The following is a 25,367-nucleotide window of genomic DNA, read 5'->3' on the forward strand; positions in this document are numbered from 1 at the left end:
ATTTGGACTAGAACATTATTGCTTTGAGTAACGTTCATCAAAACTGCATGCATTTTATCAAGTTGCATGCCCCTGTTTGTAGATAACTCGTCAGATTTATCTAGTTTGCGTGGACTTCGTCGCACTTACAGTTGACCGGGCAGCCATGCAATCTACAAAAACAAACATTGACCAGAGAATGGCCTTACTGAAGAGCTCAGTGACATTCAATGTATCACCGTCATAGGATGCAACCTTTTCAACAAGTCAGTTCGTCAAATTTTTGCCTCGCTAAAACTGCCCGGTCAACTGTAAGTGTTGTTATTGTGAAATGGAAACGTCTAGGAGCAACAACGACTCAGCCGCGAAGTGGTAGGACACAGAAGCTCACAGAACGGGACCACAGAGTGCTGAAGCGCGTAGCGTGTCATTCCTCAGTTGTAACACTAACTACCGAGTTCCAAACTGCCTCTGGAAGCAACGTTAGCAAAATAACTGTTCGTCAGGAGCTTCATGAACTGGGTTTTTATGGCCGTGCAGCCACAAACAAGCCTAAGCTCACCATGCGCAATGCCAAGCGTCAACGGGAGTGGCGTAAAGCTCACCGTCATTTGACTCTGGCGCTGTGGAAATGCGTTCTCTGGAGTGATGAATCACACTTCACCATCTGGCAGTCTGACGGACAAATCTGGGTTTGGCGGATTCCAGGAGAATGCTACCTGCCCGAATGGATAGTGCCATAACATTTGGTGGAGGAAGAATAATGGTCTGGGGCTGTTTATCATGGCCCCATAGTTCCAGTGAAGGGAAATCTTAATGCTACAGCATACAATGACATTATAGACGATTCTGTGCTTCCAACTTTGTAACAGTTTGGGGAACGCCCTTTGCTGTTTCAGCATGACAATGCCCCTGTCCACAAAGCGAAGTCCATACAGAAATGGTTTGTCGAGATCGGTGTGGAAGAACGTGACTGGCCTGTACAGAGCCCTGACCTCAACCCCATCGAACCTTTGGGATTAATTGGAACACCGACTGCGAGACAGGCCTAATTGCCTAACATCAGTGCCCGACCTTAGAATTGCTCTTGTGGCTGAATGGAAGCAAGTCCCCGCAGCAATGTTCCAACATCTAGTGGAAAGCCTTTCCTGAAGAGTGGAGACTGTTATAGCATCAAAGGGGGGACAAACTCAATATTAATTGTTATGATTTTGAAATTAGATGTTCAACGAGCAGGTGTCCACATACTTTTGGTCATGTTGTGTATTTTAGAAGCTTTTCACTGACAGCCGCAACTCAATCAGCTAGACCTATTGCCATGCACACTACCCAAATTGCGGGCTTTCCAAACATACTTGTGATTTGATCCAATCCACAGGTATTTTTTAAGTAAGCTAATGATCGTCTGTGGCTATGTCATGCTACCGGTTGAAGTATTTTGAATGATTTGATTTAGACAGGAGTAATTATATAATTTTTGGCGAATCAATTTACTGCCAACTATATGTAGCCCATGCATCTGATGCTGTCTGGACAGAAATAGAATGCCAAGCCATAATCTTTTGGTCCATACAGCATCAGATACATGGTCTACACATACTGAGACAGAGGGGCAGTCTCGGTCAAATAAATTATCAATATTTGAATATTTTCTTTGAACAGACAAAGAGGTAAGGTAGGGCAGGCCAGGCCCCATAAGACCCGCCCGTGACGCCCTGCACACCACACACACACCTCTGGGGTCTGGGAAACTCCTTTCATGGCTAGGCATTCAGTCAACAATTCAGACCTTCAGTCAGCCAACCAGTCAGGGAAATTGATGAGCTTGTTACTTGTTGTGCTGTCACTGAGGCAGTGATTTCTGAAGCCATCACAATTCTGGCAGTGGCAGTGAACTCAGCATGGTTGGTGGAGGCGGGGGAGGGAGGTAGGGAGGGAAGGAAGGAAGGAGGGAGGGAGGAGAGAGGATAGAGAGAGAGAGAGAGAGAGAGAGAGAGAGGGTGGTGCCTCCTCAGAGAAGATCATAGTGCAGAGAGTAACAACACGAGCAGGGTGAGACTAGCACTTGGAAGAGAACGGAGAATACCAACCTTCGCCTCTCTGAAAGGAACAGCTGGGATTGACTTATTAAACGGAAACAAACAGATTAAATGATTGAAGGAGTCACATCATAAAAAAACAATCGCTATTCGCTGTCAAGGAGATATACCTAGATTTAAGCTACCGAGAGAGGTTGACTATTGGTAAAAAAACAATCGCTATTCCCTGTCAAGGAGATATACCTAGATATAAGCTACCGAGAGAGGTTGACTATTGGTGCGCAGGGTTGTTGGTTGACGGTAGGTTTATAGAGCACGAGCGCTGAATTAAGTCGAAGAGGGAGCATTTTCAGCACCTTGGATAGAGCACGCGAGCGGGACCATGGCTCCAATGATGACGAAAGAAATGCAGTTCGGTAAGTAGCTGGGATGGGAAAACTGTCTTATTTGAGTGGGAGCAGCCAATAGTTGGTGGGAGAACTTTAAAAGCCCCTGTCTCTTTTATTTTGGTTGGTAATATTCAGTTGCGTCACAAATAGTACCCTATTCACTATTTATTAAATGTATTTATCCTTTATTTATTTAGGAGTTCATATTGAAAATATCCTGTCATGTCCTAATGCACTGGGGTTGCCTACCCAGTTTGTGCTCTGACACTAAGCTAAGAATATCTATTTGTGTTGCTAACTAACCAAGCACCCTAGTCACTCATCTGATTGGATTACTATTTGAGATTAGTGATAGTTCATTAATCAGTAATCAGTTAGATAAATCAGTAAGCAAGTGAATGACTTTGTCTTCAAATCGCCATGACATCTAAATGTTTACGTCAAAAAGGCATTTTCTCTATTCATATTCAGTACATCTCATGACTCTATACGGGCCTTGATTAGTCAGTCATGTAATGTAGGAGTCAGATTGTGCTGTTGTCATATGATACGTGTGATGTCTCTGGCACCCTATTCCCTATATAGTGCAATACTTTTGACCAGTGTCCATATGGAATAAGGTGCCATTTGTGACACGCCCCGAGATTGTGCAGTTGTTATGCTGTCTCTGACTCAGACAGTGCATTAGTCAGCCAGCCAGTCAGTCATTCAGTCTATTAGTAATTAGTATTAAGCAGTGGGTTTCTGACGCAGCTTGTCATTACATTCATCTACAGACCTAGTAAGACAAAGGAAGCTTCCGCACATTCACACACACACACACACACACACACACAGAGACACACTCAACAGACAGACGGATCAACAGGAGGGAGGGACAGTTACAAAAACAAGACAAAAGTATTAATTTATCTTTCTCTCTCTCCCCCCGACTTCTCCCCTACTCTCTCTGTGTCCCCCCCCCCCCCCCCCTTCTCCATAGCAGAGGTGCCGGTGAGTGTTGCCGTGGTAAGTGTGTTTGGCCTAGTGTCCTGCGTCTCCATCTTCGCCTGGATCTGCTGCCAACGTAAGAACACCAAGTCCCAGGAGACAACACCCTACAAGTTCATGCACATGCTCAAAGGCATTGACATCTACCCAGAGAGCCTCAGCGACAAGAAGTTAGACAGCAAGATCGACGTGAACGGAAACTGTAATGTCAACAGCAACAATGGTAAACAACAACAACAACAAGTGGCCTCCAGCCCAGCAGGGGGCAGAATGGCCCTCCACCTCGACCTGGAAAATCAACAAGACCTGAATGACAACTTCACCATCACCACCAAACCTCCACACCCCAATGTCCAGATCCACACCAAGGTCCGCAGCTCCCCAGACTTGGATCTTCCCTCGCCCCACCCAGGGTTCACCCAACCTGGGGTTAGAGACCTGGCCCTGGTTTCCCCCACCAGCGACAGTCTCTCCAGCCAGGCCACCACCCGCACCCAAGGGGACGCGGACCAGGACAAACCCCAGGACGGAGGCCCCGATGTCGGCCTTGGGACCCTCCACTTCTCTCTAGAGTACAACTCAGAGAAGAAGGCCTTCGTGGTTCACATTAAGGAGGCCCACAGGCTGACTCCAACCGACGAGCAGTCCCTGACTTCTGACCCCTACATCAAGCTGACCCTGCTGCCTGAGAAGAAGCACCGGGTCAAGACCCGCGTCCTGAGGAAGACTCTGGACCCGGTGTTCGACGAGACCTTCAGCTTCTATGGGATCCCAATGATCCGCGTGCAGGAGCTGTCGCTCCACTTCATGGTGCTCAGCTTCGATAGGTTCTCCCGTGATGAGGTTATCGGCGAGATGCTCATCCCATTGGCCGGGATCGACCTGACGGAGGGGCGTGTCCTGATGAGCCGTGAGATCATCAAGAAGAATGTCAGGGTAAGAGATAGTTACTTGGTTCATCATCATCATCATCATTATTATAATTCTCATTATTATAGTCATCATCATCCCCATCATCATATTCATCATGCTCAGCTTTTACACCTTCACTACTATAGAGTACAGTAAAACAACCCCTCTCCATTCTAGCTCTGAGGGAATCATGATCACAATGACGGTGCACTATTAGCGTCTAATAGAAATTCTGCTTGGCATAATAACCCTTAGCATAATATTAATTAAATCCTCTTTGTAGTGAGAGTTTATTCCTACAGTAATATGTAATATGATAATACAGCCTCCTGTAGTTAAATGTTACAGGGTACTAATGGAATAACACAAGGAGAGTCCCAAATGTCACCCTATTCCCTATAGTGTACTACTTTTGAGAGGACCTATATGGCTCTGGTCAAAAGTAGTGTACTATATAGGGAATAGGGTGCAATTTTGGACGCAACCACAGTTTATGAATGTTGTAAGATTGCAGGTATCATTGTACCAGCCACTGTGTCTTTAGAATCTCTAGATCATTCTAGAATAGATTATTCTAGAATTGATACTGATATTCTATCCTCTATGTAGCGCTGGGCTGGGCTGTTGCTTTTGCTGTCTTTTCCATATGATAGGTGAGGAGTAGTACTACGTGAAGGGAGAGAGTTGTAGGCTCTATTGAATTGTATTGTACTGTATACTGTGTACATTGGCAAGGGAGTGAGAGAGTGAGCCGTATGTCTTTGTGTAGTGTTGTGTGCCAAGCTTCTAGACTCTTCTACGCTGCTGGTAAACATGACTTCTCTCTCTGCTGCTGCTCTGCTGCTTAGTAAAGGGACTGAGAAAAGGGCTTGGTTGTATTACTGATTTGTTGTTTCTTGGTTTTATGTTCTCCCTCTTTTCTAATGTTTACAAATGCATGAAGAGTTTATTTCCAAAATGCTATATCAACCAATTTTTCATTATAATTGATTGCTTATGGGTACCTTCATGTTTGTGTAAAATATTACTGTTCTAAAAAAAACTTAACAATAGATTTTAGATGTGTATGAAAATGTTTTTGTTTTTTTGCTAAATGCTATATAACATTGTTTAACTGTAATGGAATGTTTGTATCCTGCATAGTTGACAGTGATATGTGATTGTCTCACATAGATATCTAAAGTTGAATGCACTCACTGTAAGCCGCTCTGGATAAGTGTCACGCCCTGGCCTTAGTATTATTTGTTTTCTTTATTATTTTAGTTAGGTCAGGGTGTGACATGGGGTATGTGTGTGTTTGGGGTATTATATGGTAGAGGGGGTGTTGGTGGTAGTGTATGGGTTTGTGTTGAGTGTATGTATCTAGCTATGTCTATGTTGTGTGGAGTTTTCTAGGAAAGTCTATGGTTGCCTGAATGGGTTCTCAATTAGAGACAGCTGGTTTCTGTTGTCTCTAATTGGGAACCATATTTAAGGCGATCATAGGCTTTAGCTGTTTGTGGGTCATTGTATATGTATATGTCGACGTAAGTAGTTTGTGTGTGCACTTGCGTTTGAAGTTTCACGATCGTTTGTTGTTTTTTGTTAGTGTTGTTTAAGTGTTTCGTGATCATCTTCGTCGTTATAAATAAAGAAGATGTATTTATATCATGTTGCCCCTTGGTCCTCTCATTCACGTCAATACGATCGTGACAGAATGACCCACCAATCTACGACCAAGCAACATGACCAGAGGCAACAGGATCAAGGCATTACGGATTCATGGACATGGGAGGAGATTTTAGATGGTAAGGGACCTTGGGCACAACCGGGAGAATATCGCCTCCCGCGTGAAGAGCTGGAGGCAGCGAAAGCCGAGAGGAGGCGATATGAGGAGGCAGCACGGAGGCAAGGCTGGAGACCCGCGAGTACAACCCAAAAATTTCTTGGGGGGGGGCTAGGAGGTAGTGGGCCGAGGGCAGGTAGGAGACCTGCGCCCACTTCCCAGGCTAACCGTGGAGAGCGGGAGTACGGGCGGACACCGTGTTACGCAGTAGAGCGCACGGTGTCTCCTGTACATGTCATAGCCCGGTGCGGGTTATTCCACCTCCCCGCACTGGTAGGGCTAGATTGGGCATTGAGCCAGGTGCCATGATGCCGGCTCAACGCGTCTGGTCTCCAGTGCGTCTCCTCGGGCCGGTATACATGGCACCAGCCTTACGCATGGTACGCATGGCCTTACGCACGGTTCGCCTACATAGCCCGGTGCGGGTTATTCCACCTCCCCGCACTGATCGGGAGACGGGGAGCATTCAACCAGGTAAGGTTGGGCAGGCTCGGTGTTCAAGGGAACCAGTACGCCTGCACGGTCCGGTATTTCCGGCGCCACCTCCCCGCCCCAGTCCAGTTCCACCAGTGCCTACACCACGTAACAGGCTTCCAGTGTGTCTCCAGAGCCCTGTTACTCGTCCTATGGTGCGTGTCTCCAGCCCGGTACCACCAATTCCGGCACCACGCACTAAGCCTCCTGTGCGTCTCCAGAGTCCTGTGCATCCTGTTGCTGCTCCCCGCACTAGCCCTGAGATGCGTGTCCCCAGTCCGGTACCACCAGTTCCGGCCACACGCACTAGGCCTAATGTGCGTCCCCAGGGTCCAGTATGCCCTGTTCCTTCTCCTCGCACTAGCCTGAAAGTGCGTGCCTTTAGCCCGGTGCCTCCAGTTCCGGCACCACGCACCAGGCCTACAGTGCGCCTCATCCGGCCAGAGCCATCCGTCTCCCCAGCGCCGTCTGAGCCATCCGTCTCCCCAGCGCAGTCTGAGCCATCCGTCTCCCCAGCGCAGTCTGAGCCATCCGTCTCCCCAGCGCCGTCTGAGCCATCCATCTGCCCAGTGCCGTCTGAGCCATCCGTCTGTCCAGAGCCATTAGAGCCGCCCGTCTGTCCCGAGCCGTCAGAGCCGTTAGTCAGTCAGGAGTCGCTAGAGCCATTCGTCAGTCAGGATCTGCCAGAGCCGCCAACCAGACAGGATCTGCCAGAGCCGCCAACCAGACAGGATCTGCCAGAGCCGCCAACCAGACAGGATCTGCCAGAGCCGCCAACCAGACAGGATCTGCCAGAGCCGCCAACCAGACAGGATCTGCCAGAGCCGCCAACCAGACAGGATCTGCCAGAGCCGCCAACCAGACAGGATCTGCCAGAGCCGCCAACCAGACAGGATCTGCCAGAGCCGTCAGCCAGCCATGAGCGTCCAGATCCGTCAGCCAGCCATGAGCGTCCAGATCCGTCAGCCAGCCATGAGCGTCCAGATCCGTCAGCCAGCCATGAGAAGCCGGATCCGTCAGCTAGCCATGAGCAGCCAGATCCGTCAGCCAGCCATGAGCCGTCATCCAGCCAGGATCTGCCCATTATCTTGGTGCTGCCCCTTATCCCGGTGCTGCCCCTTATCCCGGTGCTGCCCCTTATCCCGGTGCTGCCCCTTATCCCGGTGCTGTCCCTTATCCCGGTGCTGCCCCTTATCCCGGTGCTGCCCCTTATCCTGGTGCTGACCCTTAGTTCGGTGCTGCCCCTTGGTCCGGTGCTGCCCCTTGGTCCGGTGCTGCCCCTTGGTCCGGTGCTGCCCCTTAATCCAGTGGGGTTAATGTGGAGGGTAGTGACTATGGTGGGGTGGGGACCACGACCAGTGCCGGAGCCGCCGCCGTGGAAGGACGCCCACCCAGACCCTCCCCTAGACTATGGGTTGGTGCGCCCGGAGTTCGCACTTTAAGGGGGGGGTTATGTCACACCCTGGCCTTAGTATTATTTGTTTTCTTTATTATTTTAGTTAGGTCAGGGTGTGACATGGGGTATGTGTGTGTTTGGGGTATTATATGGTAGAGGGGGTGTTGGTGGTAGTGTATGGGTTTGTGTTGAGTGTATGTATCTAGCTGTGTCTATGTTGTGTGGAGTTTTCTAGGAAAGTCTATGGTTGCCTGAATGGGTTCTCAATTAGAGAACGCTGGTTTCTGTTGTCTCTAATTGGGAACCATATTTAAGGCGATCATAGGCTTTAGCTGTTTGTGGGTCATTGTATATGTATATGTCGACGTAAGTAGTTTGTGTGTGCACTTGCGTTTGAAGTTTCACGATCGTTTGTTGTTTTTTGTTAGTGTTGTTTAAGTGTTTCGTGATCATCTTCGTCGTTATAAATAAAGAAGATGTATTCATATCATGTTGCGCCTTGGTCCTCTCATTCAAGTCAATACGATCGTGACAATAAGAGCATCTGCTAAATAATTAAAATGCCAAATGTAAATGTTTTACTTACAAATCTCATGTTACTGTATTGATTGATTTATTTAAAACAAACATATTGATGTCACAAATGTATAATTTCCCAAAAATGTAATACATTAAAAATATAGTTATTTGTTACATTTGACTGTGTGTAACCTAGTAGTACTAATTTCTCTGAAAGTGAGGCGGATATACAGTGACTTCGGAAACTATTCAGAACCCTTTACTTTTTCTACATTTTGTTACTTTACAGCCTTATTCTAAAATTGATTAAAATATACAGTACCAGTCAAAAGTTTGGACACACCTACTCATTCCAGGGTTTTTCTTTATTTTTTATATTTTCCACATTGTGGAATAATAGAGAAGACATCAAAACTATGAAATAACACATATGGAATCATGTAGTAACCAAAAAAGTGTTAAACAAATCAAAACATATTTTATATTTGAGATTCTTCAAAATAGCCACACTTTGCATTGATGACAGCTTTGCAATCTCTTAGCATTCACTCAACCAGCTTCATGAGGTAGTCACCTAGAATGCTGTCTTACCGACAACGGCAACGATGAGACAGCCTATAGGGAGGAGGTCAGAGACCTGGTCGTGTGGTGCAAGGACAACAACCTCTCCCTCAATGTGATCAAGACAAAAGAGATGATTGTGGACTACAGGAAAATGAGGACCGAGCAGCCCCGTTCTCATCGACGGGGCTGTAGTGTAACAGGTTGAGAGCTTCAAGTTCCTTGGTGTCCACATCACCAACAAACTTTCATGGTCCAAACACACTAAGACAGTTGTGAGAGGGCACGACAAAGCCTATTCCCCCTCAGGAGACTGAAAAGATTTGGCATGGGTCCTCAGAACTTCAAAAGCTTCTACAGCTGCACCATCGAGAGCATCCTGACTGGTTGCATCACTGCCTGGTATGCCAATTGTTCGGCCTCCGACCAGTACGCACTACAGAGGGTAGTGCGTCCTGGAACCAAGCTTCCTTCCATCCAGGACCTCTATGTCAGACGGTGTCAGGAGAAGGCCCAAAAAATTGTCAAAGACTCCAGTCACCCGAGTCATAGACTGTTCTCTGCTACCGCACGGCAAGCGGTACCGGAGCGGCAAATCGAGGCCCAAAAGGCTTCTTAACAGCTTCTACCCCCAAGCCATAACACTCCTGAACAGCTAATCAAAGACCCCTCTTTTACACTGCTGCTACTCTCTGTTTATAATCTATTCATGGTCACTTTAACTCTACCTACATGTACTGCTGCGGTTTAATTATTTGTTACTTTTATTTTCTACTTTCAATTTTTACTTATCAATATTTTTCTTAACCTCACCAGGGTATGTAGGACGGTAGCGTTCCACCTCGGCAACAGCCAGTGAAACTGGAGGGCACCAAATTCCAAACAACAGAAATCCCATAATTTAAATTCCTCAAACATACAAGTATTTTACACCATTTTAAAGATACACTTGTTGTAAATCCAGCCACAGTGTCCGATTTCAAAAAGGTTTTACGATGAAAGCACACCAAACGATTATGTTAGGGATGAGCCAAGTCACAGAAAAAGACAGCCATTTTTCTAGCCAAAGAGAGCAGTAACAAAAAGCAGAAATAGAGATAAAATTAATCACTAACCTTTGATGATCTTCATCAGACGACACTCATAGGACTTCATGTTATACAATACATGTATGTTTTGTTCGGTAAAGTTCATATTTATATAAAAATAATCTGAGTTTAGACTGGACGCTACTGTCTCACTTGGCAAAAAGACTGAGAAAATGCAGAGCGCCAAATTAAAATTAATTACTATGAAAATTACTATAAAATCAAACTTTCATTAAATCACACATGAAAGATACCAAATTAAAGCTACACTGGTTGTGAATCCAGCCAACATGTCAGAATTCAAATAGGCTTTTCAGCGAAAGCATACGATGCTATTATCTGAGCATAGCACCATAGTAAACAAAAGAGAGAAAACATTTCAACCCTGCAGGCGCCGACACAAAACGCAGAAAGAAAAATATAATTCATGCTTTACCTTTGACGAGCTTCTGTTGTTGGCACTCCAATATGTCCCATAAACATCACAAATGGTCCTTTTGTTCGATTAATTCCGTCGATATATATCCAAAATGTCAATTTATTTGGCGCGTTTGATTCAGAAAAACACAGGTTCCAACTTGCTCAAATGTGACGACAAAATATCTCAAAGGTTACTTGTAAACTTTGCCCAAAAATGTCAAACTACTTTTGTAATACAACTTTAGGTATTTTTTAAGGTTAATAATCGATAAAATTGAAGACGGGGTGATCTGTGTTCAATACCGGAGGAAAACAATGTGTAGCATGCTTTCTGGTCTCCCACCTCTAACAAACAGGACACGTCGAGTGACTCGACTTCAAGACGGCCGTACTTCTTCATTACACAAAGGAATAACCTCAACCAATTTCTCAAGACTGTTGACATCCAGTGGAAGCCGTAGGAACTGCAAGCAAGTCGCTTAGAAATCTGGTTTCCCAGAGAGAGTGACCTCAAAAAAAAAAATCTGAATGGTTTGTCCTCAGGGTTTCGCCTGCTAAATAAGTTCTGTTATACTCACAGACATGATTCAAACAGTTTTCGAAACTTCAGAGTGTTTTCTAACCAAATCTACTAACAATATGCATATCTTATCTTATGGGGATGAGTAGCTGGCAGTTGCATGTGGGTATGTGAAAATGCTTCCCCCTACCATAGAGAAGTTAAACCGATGTATAACACTTGTATATTTTATGAATGTTTATTATGAGTATTTCTGTTTTCTGAATTTGGCGCTCTGCTATTTCACCGGATGTTGGCCAGGTGGGACGTTACCATCCCACCTGCCCATAAGAAGTTTTAACAAACCTCCAATCCAGCTTCAATGCCATACAACACTCCTTCTGTGGCCTTCAACTGCTTTTAAATGGTAGTAAAATGAAATGCATGCTCTTCAACCGATTGCTGCCCACACCCGCCCGTCCGACTAGCATCACTACTCTGGACGGTTCTGACTTAGTATATGTGGACAACTACAAATACCTAGGTGTCTGGTTAGACTGTAAACTCTCCTTTCAGACTCACATGAAGCATCTCCAATCAAAAATTACATCTAGAATCGGCTTCCTATTTTGCAACAAAGCCTCCTTCACTCATGCTGCCGAACATACCCTCGTAAAACTGACTATTCTATCGATCCTTGACTTAGGCGATGTTATTTACAAAATAGACTCCAACACCCTACTCGGCAAACTGGATGTAGTCTATCACAGTGCCATCCGTTTTGTCACCAAAGCCCCATATACTACCCAACACTGCAACCTGTATCCTCTCGTTGGCTGGCCCTCGCTACATATTCTTCGCCAAACCCACTGGCTCCAGGTCATCTATAAGTCTTTGCTAGGTAAAGTCCCGCCTTATCTTAGCTCACTGGTCACCATAGCAACACCCACCCGTAGCACCCGCTCCAGCAGGTATATTCACTGGTCATCCCCAAAGCCCACACTTCCTTTGGCCGTGTTTCCTTCCAGTTCTCTGCTGCCAATGACTGGAACGAATTGCAAAAATCACTGAAGCTGGAGACTTATATCTCCCTCTCTAACTTTAAGCATCAGCTGTCAGAGCAGCTTACCGATCACTGTACCTGTACACAGCCAATCTGTTAATAGCACACCCAACTACCTCATCCCCATATTGTTATTTATCTTCTTTCTCTTTTGCACCCCAGTATTTCTACTTGCACATCATCATCTGCACATCTATCACTCTAGTGTTAATGCTAAATTGAATTTTTTTCGCCATAACATAGATTTTTCTATGTGTTATTGACTGTACGTTTGTTTAGGTGTTGTGTTGTGTTTTTGTAGCACTGCTTTGCTTTATCTTGGCCAGGTCGCAGTTGTAAATGAGAACTTGTTCTCAACTTGTCACGTTCCTGACCTGTTTTCTCTTGTTTTGTATGTGTTTATTGGTCAGGGCGTGAGTTTTGGGTGGGCAGTCTATGTTTTCTATTTCTATGTTGGGTTTTTGTGTTCGGCCTGGTATGATTCTCAATCAGAGACAGGTGTGTATCGTTTGTCTCTGATTGAGAGTCATACTAAGGCAGCCAGGGTTTCACTGGTGTTTTGTGGGTGTTTGTTCCTGTGTCAGCGTTTGGGCCACACAGGACTGTTGCAGGTTAGTCACGTTTGTTGTTTTGTTAATTTGTAGTGTTTGTTGGTTTGCCATTAAATCATGAATACTTACCAATCCGCATCTTGGTCCGATCCATGCTCCTCCTCGTCTGAGGAGGAGAACGACTACGACAACCTTTACACAACTGGCCTACCTGGTTAAATAAAGTTGAAATAAAATAAATAAGAAGTCCAGAGACTGAGATGGCCATTGCAAAATGTTGATTCCTTTTTAAAATGACCTGCTCAGTTTTTCACAACAAAACACCAGAAAATGGCCAAAAGGTGTTGTACCACCTCACCTGCGTTTACACTATGTTTTGACTATTTTGTTCAATGTATCTTTTGAAAAAAATATTTTAAAAGGAATCAACATTTTGCAATGGCCATCTCGGTCTCCGGACTTGAACCCTTTTGAAAATCTGTGGTTTGAATTGAAGAGGACAGTCCATAAGCACTTGGATTGGTCTAAGATACCTCCCAATGTTTTCTTCTCATAAAACATTTTAGAACAAGGCTCAGTGCCATTATCCTCGCAAGGTAACATATTGAAAACAGGGGTGCCAATAATTTTGACCCCTTATCTTTTTTAGAAAAAGGTATTACTTGTCACTTTTTCTATAAAATAATATAATTTCCCCTTTTTTTGCCATACAATATAGCTCAGTAATTGTATTTTTTTGCTCATCTTTATCAAGGGTGCCAATCATTTTGGAACTGACTGTATATATCTCTACTTTATAACTTGGTGTAGTTCATCAGTTCATCATCATGTCAGTGTAAACCCAATCTTCCTCGTCACTAGTCAGTCCCTTGCTCGGGTCTCGAAGTTTTGATATTCTGATGGGGAATTTCTCTCTCTCCTCCCTCCATCTGTCCTCCTTCCACCTCTATCTCTCACGCTCTCTCTATTCCCCTCCCCCCTCTCCCTCTCTGTTTATAGAGGAGTGCAGGTCGAGGGGAGCTGCTGTTGTCTCTGTGTTACCAGTCTACCACCAGTACTCTAACAGTCGTGGTGCTGAAGGCTCGCCACCTGCTGAAGACCGACAACCACAGGCCCTCAGGTACATACAGACACCCCTCCAAACCCCCCCCCCCCCCCCACACACACACACATGCAAATCTAAGTACGTACGTACGCACGCATGCATGCACACACACACACGCACGCACGCACGCGCGCACACACACACCAATCATGTATACAAATGTCCTCATTGAAATAATGATTCCTGAAAAGTGATGAAATGAAAAGACATTTTATCATGTATACTTGCATGCCTTTAATATGTCATAGAATAAAACGAAGAAGCTGTGAAAAGAGATGAATTATTGCTTATTCTACAAAGATATTCTAAAATGGCGCAACATATTTGTTTGTGCCCCTTAGAAAAGATACTAAATATTTGGATTATAGTGATATTTCAAACTAATTTGTTTCTTTAATCAGTATCACACATGTCTATAATCTTGTAATCTGTCATTCAGCCTATTTAAATGTAGAAAAGTAGTCGTTGTGCTGTTTGGTATAATTGTGTGCGCCACACTGAACATGGACCAGAGAAAGCAAAGGAGAGATTTGTCTGAGGAGATCAGAAAGAAAATAATAGACAAGCATGGTAAAGGTAAAGGCTACAAGACCATATCCAAGCAGCTTGATGTTCCTGTGACAACAGTTGCAAATATTATTCAGAAGTTTAGGTCCATGGAACTGGAGCCAACCTCCCTGGGCACGGCCGCAAGAGGAAAATCGACCCCAGATTGAACAGAAGGAATGTGCGAATAGTAGAAAAAGAACCAAGGATAACTGCCAAATAGATACAAGCTGAACTCCAAGGTGAAGGTACGTCAGTTCCTGATCGCACCATCCGTCACTTTTTGAGTGAAAGTGGGCTCCATGGAAGAAGACCCAGGAGGACTCCACTTTTGAAAGAAAAACATAAAAAAGCCAGACTGGAATTTGCTAAAATGCATATTGACAAGCCACAATCCTTCTGGGAGAATGTCCTTTGGACAGATGAGTCAAAACTGGAGCTTTTTGGCAAGTCACATCAGCTCTATGTTCACAGATGAAAAAATGAAGCTTTCAAAGAAATGAACACCATACCTACAGTGAAACATGGAGGAGGCTGGGTTATGTTTTGGAGCTGCTTTGCTGCGCCTGGCACAGAGTGCCTTGAATCTGTGCAGGGCAGAATAAAATCTCAAGACTATTAAGACATTCTGGAGCGAAACGTACTGCCCAGTGTCAGAAAGCTCGGTCTCAGTCGCAGGTCATGGGTCCTCCAACAGGATAATGACCCAAAACACACAGCTAAAAGCACCCAAGAATGGATAACAACAAAACATAGGACTATTCTGAAGTGGCCTTCTATGAGTCCTGATCTGAATCCTATCGAACATCTATGGAAAGAGCTGAAACTTGCAGTGAGCTCATTGAGCTCATTGAGAGCTAAAGAAAACTTTTGATTGCAGTGATTGCCTCTAAAGGTTGTGCAACAAAATATTAGGTTAAGGGTCCCATAATTTTTGTCCATGCCATTTTAATTTGTTTTATTATTTACAATATTATGTTGAATAAAAAAATCTAAAGTAAAGTCTGATATCTATTAAATATGGAATCAACAATGGTGGATGCCAATTACTTTTGTCAGTTTAAAGTTATTCCATAGATAACTGTGCATTCTTCATTTTTTTGTGGAGGGGTACCAACAAATTTGAGCACATCTGTAAAACTTGGATTGCTGATGTATTGGCCATTAAGAGGCTTTGAAGTCACAGGTTAGTCATATTGGCACTCCCCAATAGGAGCAGTCCTCCAGATGAACAAATGGAATTCTGCAGTATTTTAATTAAATGTTTCAAGGACAAAATTATACATGTATTAAAGTATATACAGTACCAGTTAAAAGTTTGGACACCTACTCATTCAATGATATTTCTTTATGCTGAAGATTTGTTGGCTGCTTTTCCTTCACTCTTCGGTCCAACTCTTCCCAAACCATTTCAATTGGGTTGAGATCGGGTGATTGTGGAGGCCAGGTCATCTGATGCAGCACTTCATCACTCTCCTTAGTCAAATATCCCGCACACAGCCTGGAGGTGTGTTTTGGGTCATTGTCCTTTTGAAAAACAAGTGAAAACCAGATGGGATGGCATATCGCTGCAGAATGTTGTGGTAACCATACTGGTAAAGTGTGCCTTGAATTCTAAATAAATCACAGACAGTGTCACCAGCAAAGCACCCCCACACCATCACACCTCCTCCTCCAAGCTTCACTGTGGGAATCACAAATACGGAGATCATCCGTTCACCTACTCTGCATCTCACAAAGACACAGTGGTTGGAACCAAAAATCTCAAATTTGGACTTATCAGACCAAAGGACAGTTTTCCACTGATGTATTGTCCATTACTCGTGTTTCGTAGTCCAAGCAAGTCTCTTCTTCTTATTGGTGTCCTTTAGTAGTGGTTTCTTTGCAGCAATTCGACCATGAAGGCCTGATTTACTCAGTCTCCTCTGAACAGTTGATGTTGAGATGTGTCTGCTACTTGAACTCTGTGAAGCATTTATTTGGGCTGCAATCTGAGGTGTAGTTAACTCTAATGAACTTATCCTCTGCAGCAGAGGTAACTCTGGATCTTCCTTTCCTGTGGCGGTCCTCATGAGAGCAATGGTTTTTGCGACTGCACTTGAAGAAACTTTAAAAGTTCTTGAAATTTTCCAGATTGACAGACCTATATTTCTCTTTGCTTATTTGAGCTGTTCTTGCCATAATATGGACTTGGTATTTTACCAAATAGAGCTATCTTCTGTATACCACCCCTACCTTGTCACAACACAACATATTTTCCCAAACACATTAAGACGGCAAGAAATTCCACAAATTAACTTTTAACAATGCACACCTGTTAATTGAAAAGCATTTCAGGTGAATACCTCATGAAGCTGGTTGAGAGAATGCCAAAGGTGTGCAAAGCTGTCATCAAGGCAAAGGGTGGCTACTTTGAAGAATCTCTAATATATTTTGATTTGTTTAACACTTTTTGGTTACTACATGATTTCATATGTGTTATTTCCTAGTTTTGATGTCTTCACTATTATTCTACAATGTAGAAAATAGTAAAAATAAAGAAAAACCCTTCAATAAGTAGATGTGTCCAAACATTTGACTGGTACTTGACTGGTTTTTATAGTGGGGACAGTAACATTATTAATCAAAAAATATATGTTTTATTTTATTTTTATGCTTATCTCACATATATTATATAATTATAAAGTATACATTAAGGTGTCTGTAATAGAGTAATTGTGCCAAGATGGAGGCATGGACTCTTCAACACAACGTCCCGTATCAGTCATCTAGCGTATATATAAATAATTGACACACAGCAATTACTATATATGAATGGACAAAACCATTGATCACGTGACACCCTTCATTCCTATGTATAGAATCAATAGCGCATTTGAAGCCAAGAAAGTCGGTTTTAGCATTCTAAAATGTTATCTCATTGGGGAGATGTATGTATGCATCAGAGAAAGCTGGTGGGAGGAGCTATAGGAGGACGGACTCATTGTAATGGCTGGAATGGAATAAATGGAACGGTATCAAACACAAACATATATAAACTACATGTTTGACTCCGTTCCATTAATTCCATTACAATGAGCCCTTCCTCCAATAGCTCATCCCACCAGCTCCCACTGGTAGACATAAAATGTGTGGTATGAGCTACTCCAGGAAGTGACGTTTTAGGCTATCTCAGTGCTGACCCCTCTCATTGAGTAGCTCAAGTTGAAGCCTGATCGGGGTACTACAGGCTGCCATTGTCAACTAAATGATCCTTATAACTTCTGTGTGCGATAATAGATTCTAATTATTCATTTTTACATGGAAAATTGCCACGAAGATTGCCATTATAGTGAATGGTGAATCTTGTTTTCTGCAAACAAAGCCTGCATTACTGCAGTCAGTCTTGAACTTTGTGGCTTCAATGAGAGGGCGCAGTCATTCTCCCCTGACACACAGGCATACACACATACACAGACACGCAAAAATATAAGTATGCACACAAGAACGTACTCATACACACAAGAATGTGCACACACAGATATGCACGCGCACACAGAGACATGCACACACAGACCCAGGATACTAGGAACAAAATGATTCTCTCAGTAATCAGACACTCAGCCCCTTCAGGAGTACTTATGGGTGGAGTTCCCAAATGGCACCCTATTCCCTACACAGTGCACTACTTTTGACCAGAGCCAGTGGGCCCTCGTCAAAAGTAGTGCCCTATATAGGGAGTAGGTTGTCATTTGGGACACAACCCTAATACTCTTTTACAGGTTGTAATGACAGAGACTGAGGTAATGTAATCTTGTAATAAAAACACTTTAGATAAAACAGAGTCTTAGCCATATCACAGTGTTTGGTCACACTTTCTTTGGATAGTCCGGATAGTCCATCTGTAGATGCTCTACAGATGCTCATACTACCAACAAACTGAGCCAGTCAATACCACACACACGCATGTACACACACACACACACACATGTACACGTATACCACCGTATTGATCCATTGTGCCATTTTCAGAGCTGTGATATGAATTCTATTCACTCTGCCTCTCTCTCTCTCTCTCCTTCCTCTCATCCCTTCCTACCTCCCTCCTTCCTTCCTTCCCACTCTCCTTCCCTCCAGACCCATATGTGAAAGTCAACCTCTTTAAAGGGAAGAAGCGTGTCAGTAAAAAGAAGACCCATGTGAAAAAGTGTTCCCCCAACCCTGTGTTCAACGAGCTGTTTGTGTTCGACATAGCCTCCCAGGAGGGGCTGAAGGAGACCAGCATAGAGCTCCTGCTCATGGACTCTGAGTCTCCACCAACCAGGCGGGGAGACTCCCCCAATCCCATCTTGGGGCGCCTGATCCTGGGTACGGCTGCTGCCGGCACCCCCGGGGAGCACTGGAGGGAGATCTGCGACCACCCGCGCCGGCAGATTGCCAAGTGGCACATCCTGTCCGAAGACTAAGGTTTTTGTTGAGGCTTCGCCGTCAAGGTTACAGCGGAGCTACGGTTATTTGGGGGGGGGGGGGTCGACATCGACGGGCATTGCCTAACAACAAGTAGATTTTAACGTGACCAACACCCAAGGAACTATTGATAAGTGAAAGGGGGGAGGGGGGTGGAGTTCATTCTAAGTGATGGTGTAATTAATCAATCAATCAGTTATTCAATCAATTTATCGATCTTTGAAATTGTTTGGTTATGGTGACCGAGAAACCGAATCATCCGTCTATGATCCCATAGACTGTCAACACAACGACCCCCGGCAATGCAGCTCTCTATCTCCATGGCAACATCATCTGATCGTCACGGCAACCTTGTGCAGTGCAGAATGTCCTAGTAACTGTCGCTAACTTCTACTATTATTACTATTAACATTACTCCGTTGTACAACAAAAAACATTTTAATATTACTACTGATGTATAAAGATGTGGATCATCAAAACTTTATTTTATAAAGATGCTATCTTTTATTTATCAAAGTTATATTTATTTATTTTTTCGTTTTTGTACTCTTCTGGTTGAGTTCCTGAGTATGTTTTGTAAGTAAAAGTGGTATTTCATATCATTGCATCCCAGAGGGGCGAGACTAGCCTAAATTAGGTGACAGGAACGAAGCTTGGAGTGCATAAAGGACATTGTGCATTTGTATTTAGGTCAGAAGGGATGAGAGGCAGTGTGTATTCTGTCTTTACTGTGAGCACAAAGACAGCCTGAAATGTACATGTACCTTACTATAAAACATGTCAAGTTCTGAGAAAAGCACCTCAATCGGTTGTGTGTTTTATTTCAATGCATCACAAAAACATCCTTAAAATACACATAAGTTTAACATCCTGTACACAAACCATGCACCCTGAAATCCAATTCCCAGTTTGCCTGCACAGAAAATTATAATGTTTCAGAATGTTCTAGAATGAAATTAACATTCTAGAATCTAATGAACGTTCTTGAATCTAATGAACATTCTATAGAATCTAGTCAATATATTCCCTTCAATTCCACTGGCCTGTCCTTAGAAAACCTTGAAGATGACATCACTCCCTCCCTCCCTGAGTGGATGATGTAATCAGTGAGAAGGTAGCTACTCTCAGATGATATCATGGCACTGTAGAATTTAATATCAGCTAAGTGCTGCAAGATGAGGTACAGTTGGCACAGCGCCCACACTTGTTCCCTTCCTCCCTCTCGCTCACTCTCTCTCTCATGCTCTGTCTCTGTTTTTGACTCTTTGCTATCCATCCTTGCTCTCTTTCTCACTCTCTCTCCACCCTCCTCTCTCTCGCTCTCCAATTAGCGTCATTAGTGTCAAGACTATACCATATCTAATACTTCTATTACTGTACATTGCATTTTAGTTACACTGTTTATACACACTGCATGTTTATTTAAATACTGGATTCTTGACATAGCTCACTCTAATACACTATATATACAAAAGTATATGGACACCCCTTCAAATGAGTGGATTTGGCTATTTCAGCCACACCCGTTGCTTACAGGTGAACAAAATCAAGCACACAGCCATGCAATCCCCATAGACAAACATTGGCAGTAGAATGGCTTTACTGAAGAGCTCAGTGACTTTCAACGTGGCACCATCATAGTACGGCACCTTTCCAACAAGGTAGTTTGTCAAATTTCTGCACTGCTAGAGCTGCCCCGGTCAACTGTAAGTGCTGTTATTGTGAAGTGGAAATGTTTAGGAGCAACAACGGCTCAGCCAGGAAGTGGTAGGCTACACAAGCTCACAGAACAAAGCTCAAAAATCGTCTGTCCTCAGTTGCAGACCTCACTGCAGAGTTCTAAACGGCCTCTGGAAGCAACCTCGGCACAAGAACTGTTCCTCGGGAGCTTCATGAAATGGGTTTCCATGGCCGAGCAGCCGCACAGAAACATAAGATCACCATGCCAAGCGTCAGCAGGAGTGGTGTAAAGCTCACCTCCATTGGACTGAGTGGAAACACATTTTCAGGAGTGATGAATCACGTTTCACCATCTGGCAGTCCGACGGGTGAGTCTGGGTTTGTCGGTTGCTACGAGAACACTACCTGCCTGAATGCATAGTGCCAACTGTAAAGTGTGGTGGAGGAGGAATAATGATCTGGGGCTGTTTTTCATGGTTTGGGCTAGTCCCCTTAGTTCCAGTGAAGGGAAGTCAACACTACAGCATACAATGACATTCTAGACAATTCTATGCTTCCAACTTTGTGGCAACAGTTTGGGGAAGGCAGTTCCCTGTTTCAGCATGACAACAGACATGGTTTGCCGAGATCGGTGTGGAAGAACTTGACTGGCCTGCACAGAGCCCTGATCTTAACCCCATCAATGAATTGGAACGCCGACTGCTAGCCAGGCCTAACCGCCCAACATCAGTGCCCGACCTCACTAATGCTCGAGGCTGAATGGAAGCAAGTCCCCGCTGCAATGCTCCAACCAACATCTAGTGCAAAGCCTTCCCAGAAGAGTGGAGGCTGTTATAGCGGCAAAGGGGGGACCAACTCCATATTAATGCGCATGATTTTGGAATGAGATGTTCGACAAGCAGGTGTCTACATATTTTTTTTCATGTAGTGTATATACTGAACTGCTTTACATACAAATCTTAGTATACAGCGCCTTCAGAAAGTATTCCCATCAATTGACTTTTTCCACATTTTGTTGCATTACAGCCTGAATTTAAAATGGATTAAATTGAGATTTTGTGTCACTGGCCTACACAGAATAACCTGCTTTCCAATAGACACTGGGAGACAAATTCACTTTCAGCAGGACATTAACCTAAAACACAAGGACAAATGTACACTGGAGCTGCCTACCAAGACACCATTGAATAACAAGCAAATATTTTACAGTCCAAGTCCAAGCTATTAGAGACTTATTCAGAAAGACTCTGTAATCGCTGCCAAAGGTGATTCTAACATGTTTTGATTCAGGCGTGTGAATCCTTATGTAAATTAGATTTCTGTATTTCATTTGTAATAAATTAGCCAAAAATAAAATAAACATGGTTTCACTTTGTCATTATGGGGTATTGTGTGTAGATGGGTGAATTTTTTTATTATCCATTTTAATTTCAGGCTGTAACAACATGAATAGGTCAAGGGGTATGAATACGTTCTGAAAGCACTGTTTCTTGTGTATATTTATCATTAGATTCGTTTCCCGACATTTCTTGATTTCTTGATGATTTTATCATTTATTATTTGTGTACTTGTTTGACATTTCACTGGATTGTTAGGAGCTGTGTATGCGACCAATTCACTTTGATTTGATTTACCTGACGTCCCGATACAGATAAAAATATATAATATACATATTATACATGATTTTTTAAAATTTCAAACCTTTATTTAACTTGGCAAGTCAGTTAAGAACAAATTCTTATTTACTGTGACGGCCTACCCCGGGCCAATTGTGCGCCGCCCTAAGGGACTCCCAATCACAGCCGGATGTGATACAGCCTGTACTGATGCCTCTTGCACTGATAAGCATTCCCTTAGACCGCAGCGCCACTCGGGAGCCCGAGTGATCGACACAGTCATACTTTTTTGTTCACTGCCTGAAGCTCACAAATACTTCTCCGCTTAGCTGTGTAGAGAGCTCTTTATCTTATTCACTAATTGGCCTATTCAGACGTATGCCTTTCCTATGCACGCTTTCCTAGGCACTTCTCAGAATTTGGTATTCAGACTTACCTTATTCAGTAACGTAAATGTGCTCTGTTGGTGAGGCTAGACTCTTAAGGACCCGCCCCTTTTTTTCAATTTTGGCCTAAAATGGCATACCCAAATCTAACTCCCTGTAGCTCAGGCCCTGAAGCAAGGATATGCTTATTCTTGGTACCATTTGAAAGGAAATACTTTAAAGTTTGTAGAAATGTGAAAGGAATGTAGGAGAATATAACACAGTAGATCTGGTAGAAGATAATACAAATTAAAAAACAATCGTTCTTTTGAATTGTTTTTCTACCATCATCTTTGAAATGCAAGAGAAAGGCGATAATGTATTATTCCAGGTGCAATTTAGATTTTGGCTACTAGATGGCAGCAGGGTATGTGAAAAGTTTTAGACTGATCCAATGAACCATTGGATTTCTGTTCAAAATGTTCTATCAACACTGACCAAATAAGTCTAATTTAATTAATAACGTTTCATGTTAAAAATTGTCCACTCTCAAACAATAGCATGGTATTTTTTTCACTGTAATAGCTACTGTTAATTGGACACTGCAGTTAGATTAACAAGAATATAAGCTTTCTGCCCATATTAGACATGTGTATGTCTCGGAAAGTTGGCTGTTGTATAAAATAAAATGTTATTGTCACATGCACCGAATACAACATGTGTAGACCTTACAGTCTAAGTTTTAAGAAGTTAAGGAAAAAAACAAATAACAAATATATAAGTAAAAAATAGAAAATAGAAAATAAAAGTAACAAATAATTAAACAGCAGCAGAAAAATAACAACACAGAGGCTATATAAAGGGGGTACCAGTACACAGTCAATGTGCGGGGGCACCGGTTAGTCAAGGTAATTGAGGTAATATGTACATGTAGGTAGAGTTAAAATGACCATGCATACTGTAGATGATAAACAGAGAGTGGCAGCAGCGTCTGGGTAGCCCTTTGATTAGCTATTCAGGAGTCTTATGGCTAGTGGGTAGAAGCTGTAAAGAAGCCTTTTGGACCTAGACTTGGCGCTCCAGTACCGCTTGCCGTGCGTTAGCAGAGAGAACAGTCTATGACTAGGGTCGCTGGGAACTTTGACAAATATTAGGGCCTTCCTCTGACACCTCCTGGCACAGAGGTCCTGGATGGTGGGAAGCTTGGCCCCAGTGGTGTACTGGGTCATACGCACTCTCTCTGTAGTGCGTACGGAAACAAGATGGCGCCGACAGAGATGGTCACCTCGCTTCGAATCCTTCGAAAATAAAAGTAACAAATAATTAAACAGCAGCAGAAAAATAACAACACAGAGGCTATATAAAGGGGGTACCAGTACACAGTCAATGTGCGCGGGCACCGGTTAGTCAAGGTAATTGAGATAATATGTACATGTAGGTAGAGTTAAAATGACCATGCATACTGTAGATAATAAACAGAGAGTGGCAGCAGCGTCTGGGTAGCCCTTTGATTAGCTATTCAGGAGTCTTATGGCTAGTGGGTAGAAGCTGTAAAGAAGCCTTTTGGACCTAGACTTGGCGCTCCAGTACCGCTTGCCGTGCGTTAGCAGAGAGAACAGTCTATGACTAGGGTCGCTGGGAACTTTGACAAATATTAGGGCCTTCCTCTGACACCTCCTGGCACAGAGGTCCTGGCTGGTGGGAAGCTTGGCCCCAGTGGTGTACTGGGTCGTACGCACTCTCTCTGTAGTGCGTACGGAAACAAGATGGCGCCGACAGAGATGGTCGCCTCGCTTCGAATCCTAAGGAAACTATGCAATTTTTTGTTTTCTTACGTATTATTTCTTACATTGTTACCTCAGAGAATCTTAAGTGTTATTACATACAGCCGGGAAGAACTATTGGATATAAGAGCGACGTCCACTTACCAACATTACGACCAGGACATTCCTAAAGCGAATCCATTGTTCGGACCACCACTCAGGACATTGGTTCTAATCCCAGAGGCCGACGCAAAACAACGTCGCCACAGAAGAGGTAGATGGAGCGACCTCCTGGTCAGACTTCGAATGCATGCATACCACCCATCACTTCCAAGTGTATTACTCGCCAATGTCCAGTCTCTGGTGGACGATCTCACGGACTGAGAAATGTTCTGGACAGAGAATAACATCAGTTTATACGCTGACTCTGTGAGTGAGTATATAAGGAAGTGCATTTGAGATGTTGTACCCACTGTGACTATTAACCTGTCTAGGCTGAGGGTGCCGCTAGCGGCACTCCCCCCCCACCCCCACTGAAAAGGCAGAGCCGCGAAATTCAATTATTTTTTTTTTTTTTAATATTTAACTTTCACACATTAAAGTCCAATACAGCTAATGAAAGACACAGATCTTGTGAATCCAGCCAACATGTCCGATTTTTAAAATGTTTTAGAGGGAAGACACAATATGTAAAGATGTAAATCTATTACCTAAAAACACATTAGCATAATCCACCATCTTTTATTTGTCCACCAACACCAGTAGCTATCACCAATTCGGCTAAACTAAGATATTTATAGCCCCTAACCAAGAAAAAAACTCATCAGATGACAGTCTGATAACATATTTATGGTATGGGATAGGTTTTGTTAGAAAAATGTGCATATTTCAGGTAGATGGCATAGGTTACAATTGCACCCACCGTCACAAATGGACTAGAATAACTACATAGAGCAACGTGTTTACCTACTTACTAATCATCAAACATTTCGTAAAAATACACAGCATACACTAATCGAAAGACACAGATCCTGTGAATACAGACAATATTTCAGATTTTCTAAGTGTCTTACAGCGAAAACGCGGCAATGACAACTTAGGACAGTAAAGAGGCCTTTCTAATGACTCTGAAAAACACCAA

General features: G+C 43.5%; 1 protein-coding gene across 2 annotated transcripts; it reads left to right on the forward strand.

The window, feature by feature from the left end:
• The first annotated feature begins 1,961 nt into the window (after positions 1-1,961).
• On the forward strand, positions 1,962-19,601 carry syt4 (synaptotagmin IV). 2 transcript variants are annotated; one of them, XM_055938563.1, is made up of 4 exons: positions 1,962-2,434; positions 3,390-4,333; positions 13,705-13,825; positions 18,473-19,601. In XM_055938563.1, the coding sequence occupies exons 1-4, from the start codon at positions 2,401-2,403 to the stop codon at positions 18,799-18,801; spliced, it is 1,428 nt and encodes a 475-aa protein (XP_055794538.1). In that variant the 5' UTR covers positions 1,962-2,400; the 3' UTR covers positions 18,802-19,601. The 2 variants fall into 2 exon arrangements, with proteins under 2 accessions (XP_055794538.1, XP_055794539.1); XM_055938564.1 differs by having other exon boundaries at positions 3,393-4,333.
• The last annotated feature ends 5,766 nt before the right edge of the window (positions 19,602-25,367 follow it).

Source organism: Salvelinus fontinalis, chromosome 11 (assembly GCF_029448725.1).
Source record: "Salvelinus fontinalis isolate EN_2023a chromosome 11, ASM2944872v1, whole genome shotgun sequence".
NCBI classification, from domain to species: Eukaryota; Metazoa; Chordata; class Actinopteri; order Salmoniformes; family Salmonidae; genus Salvelinus; species Salvelinus fontinalis.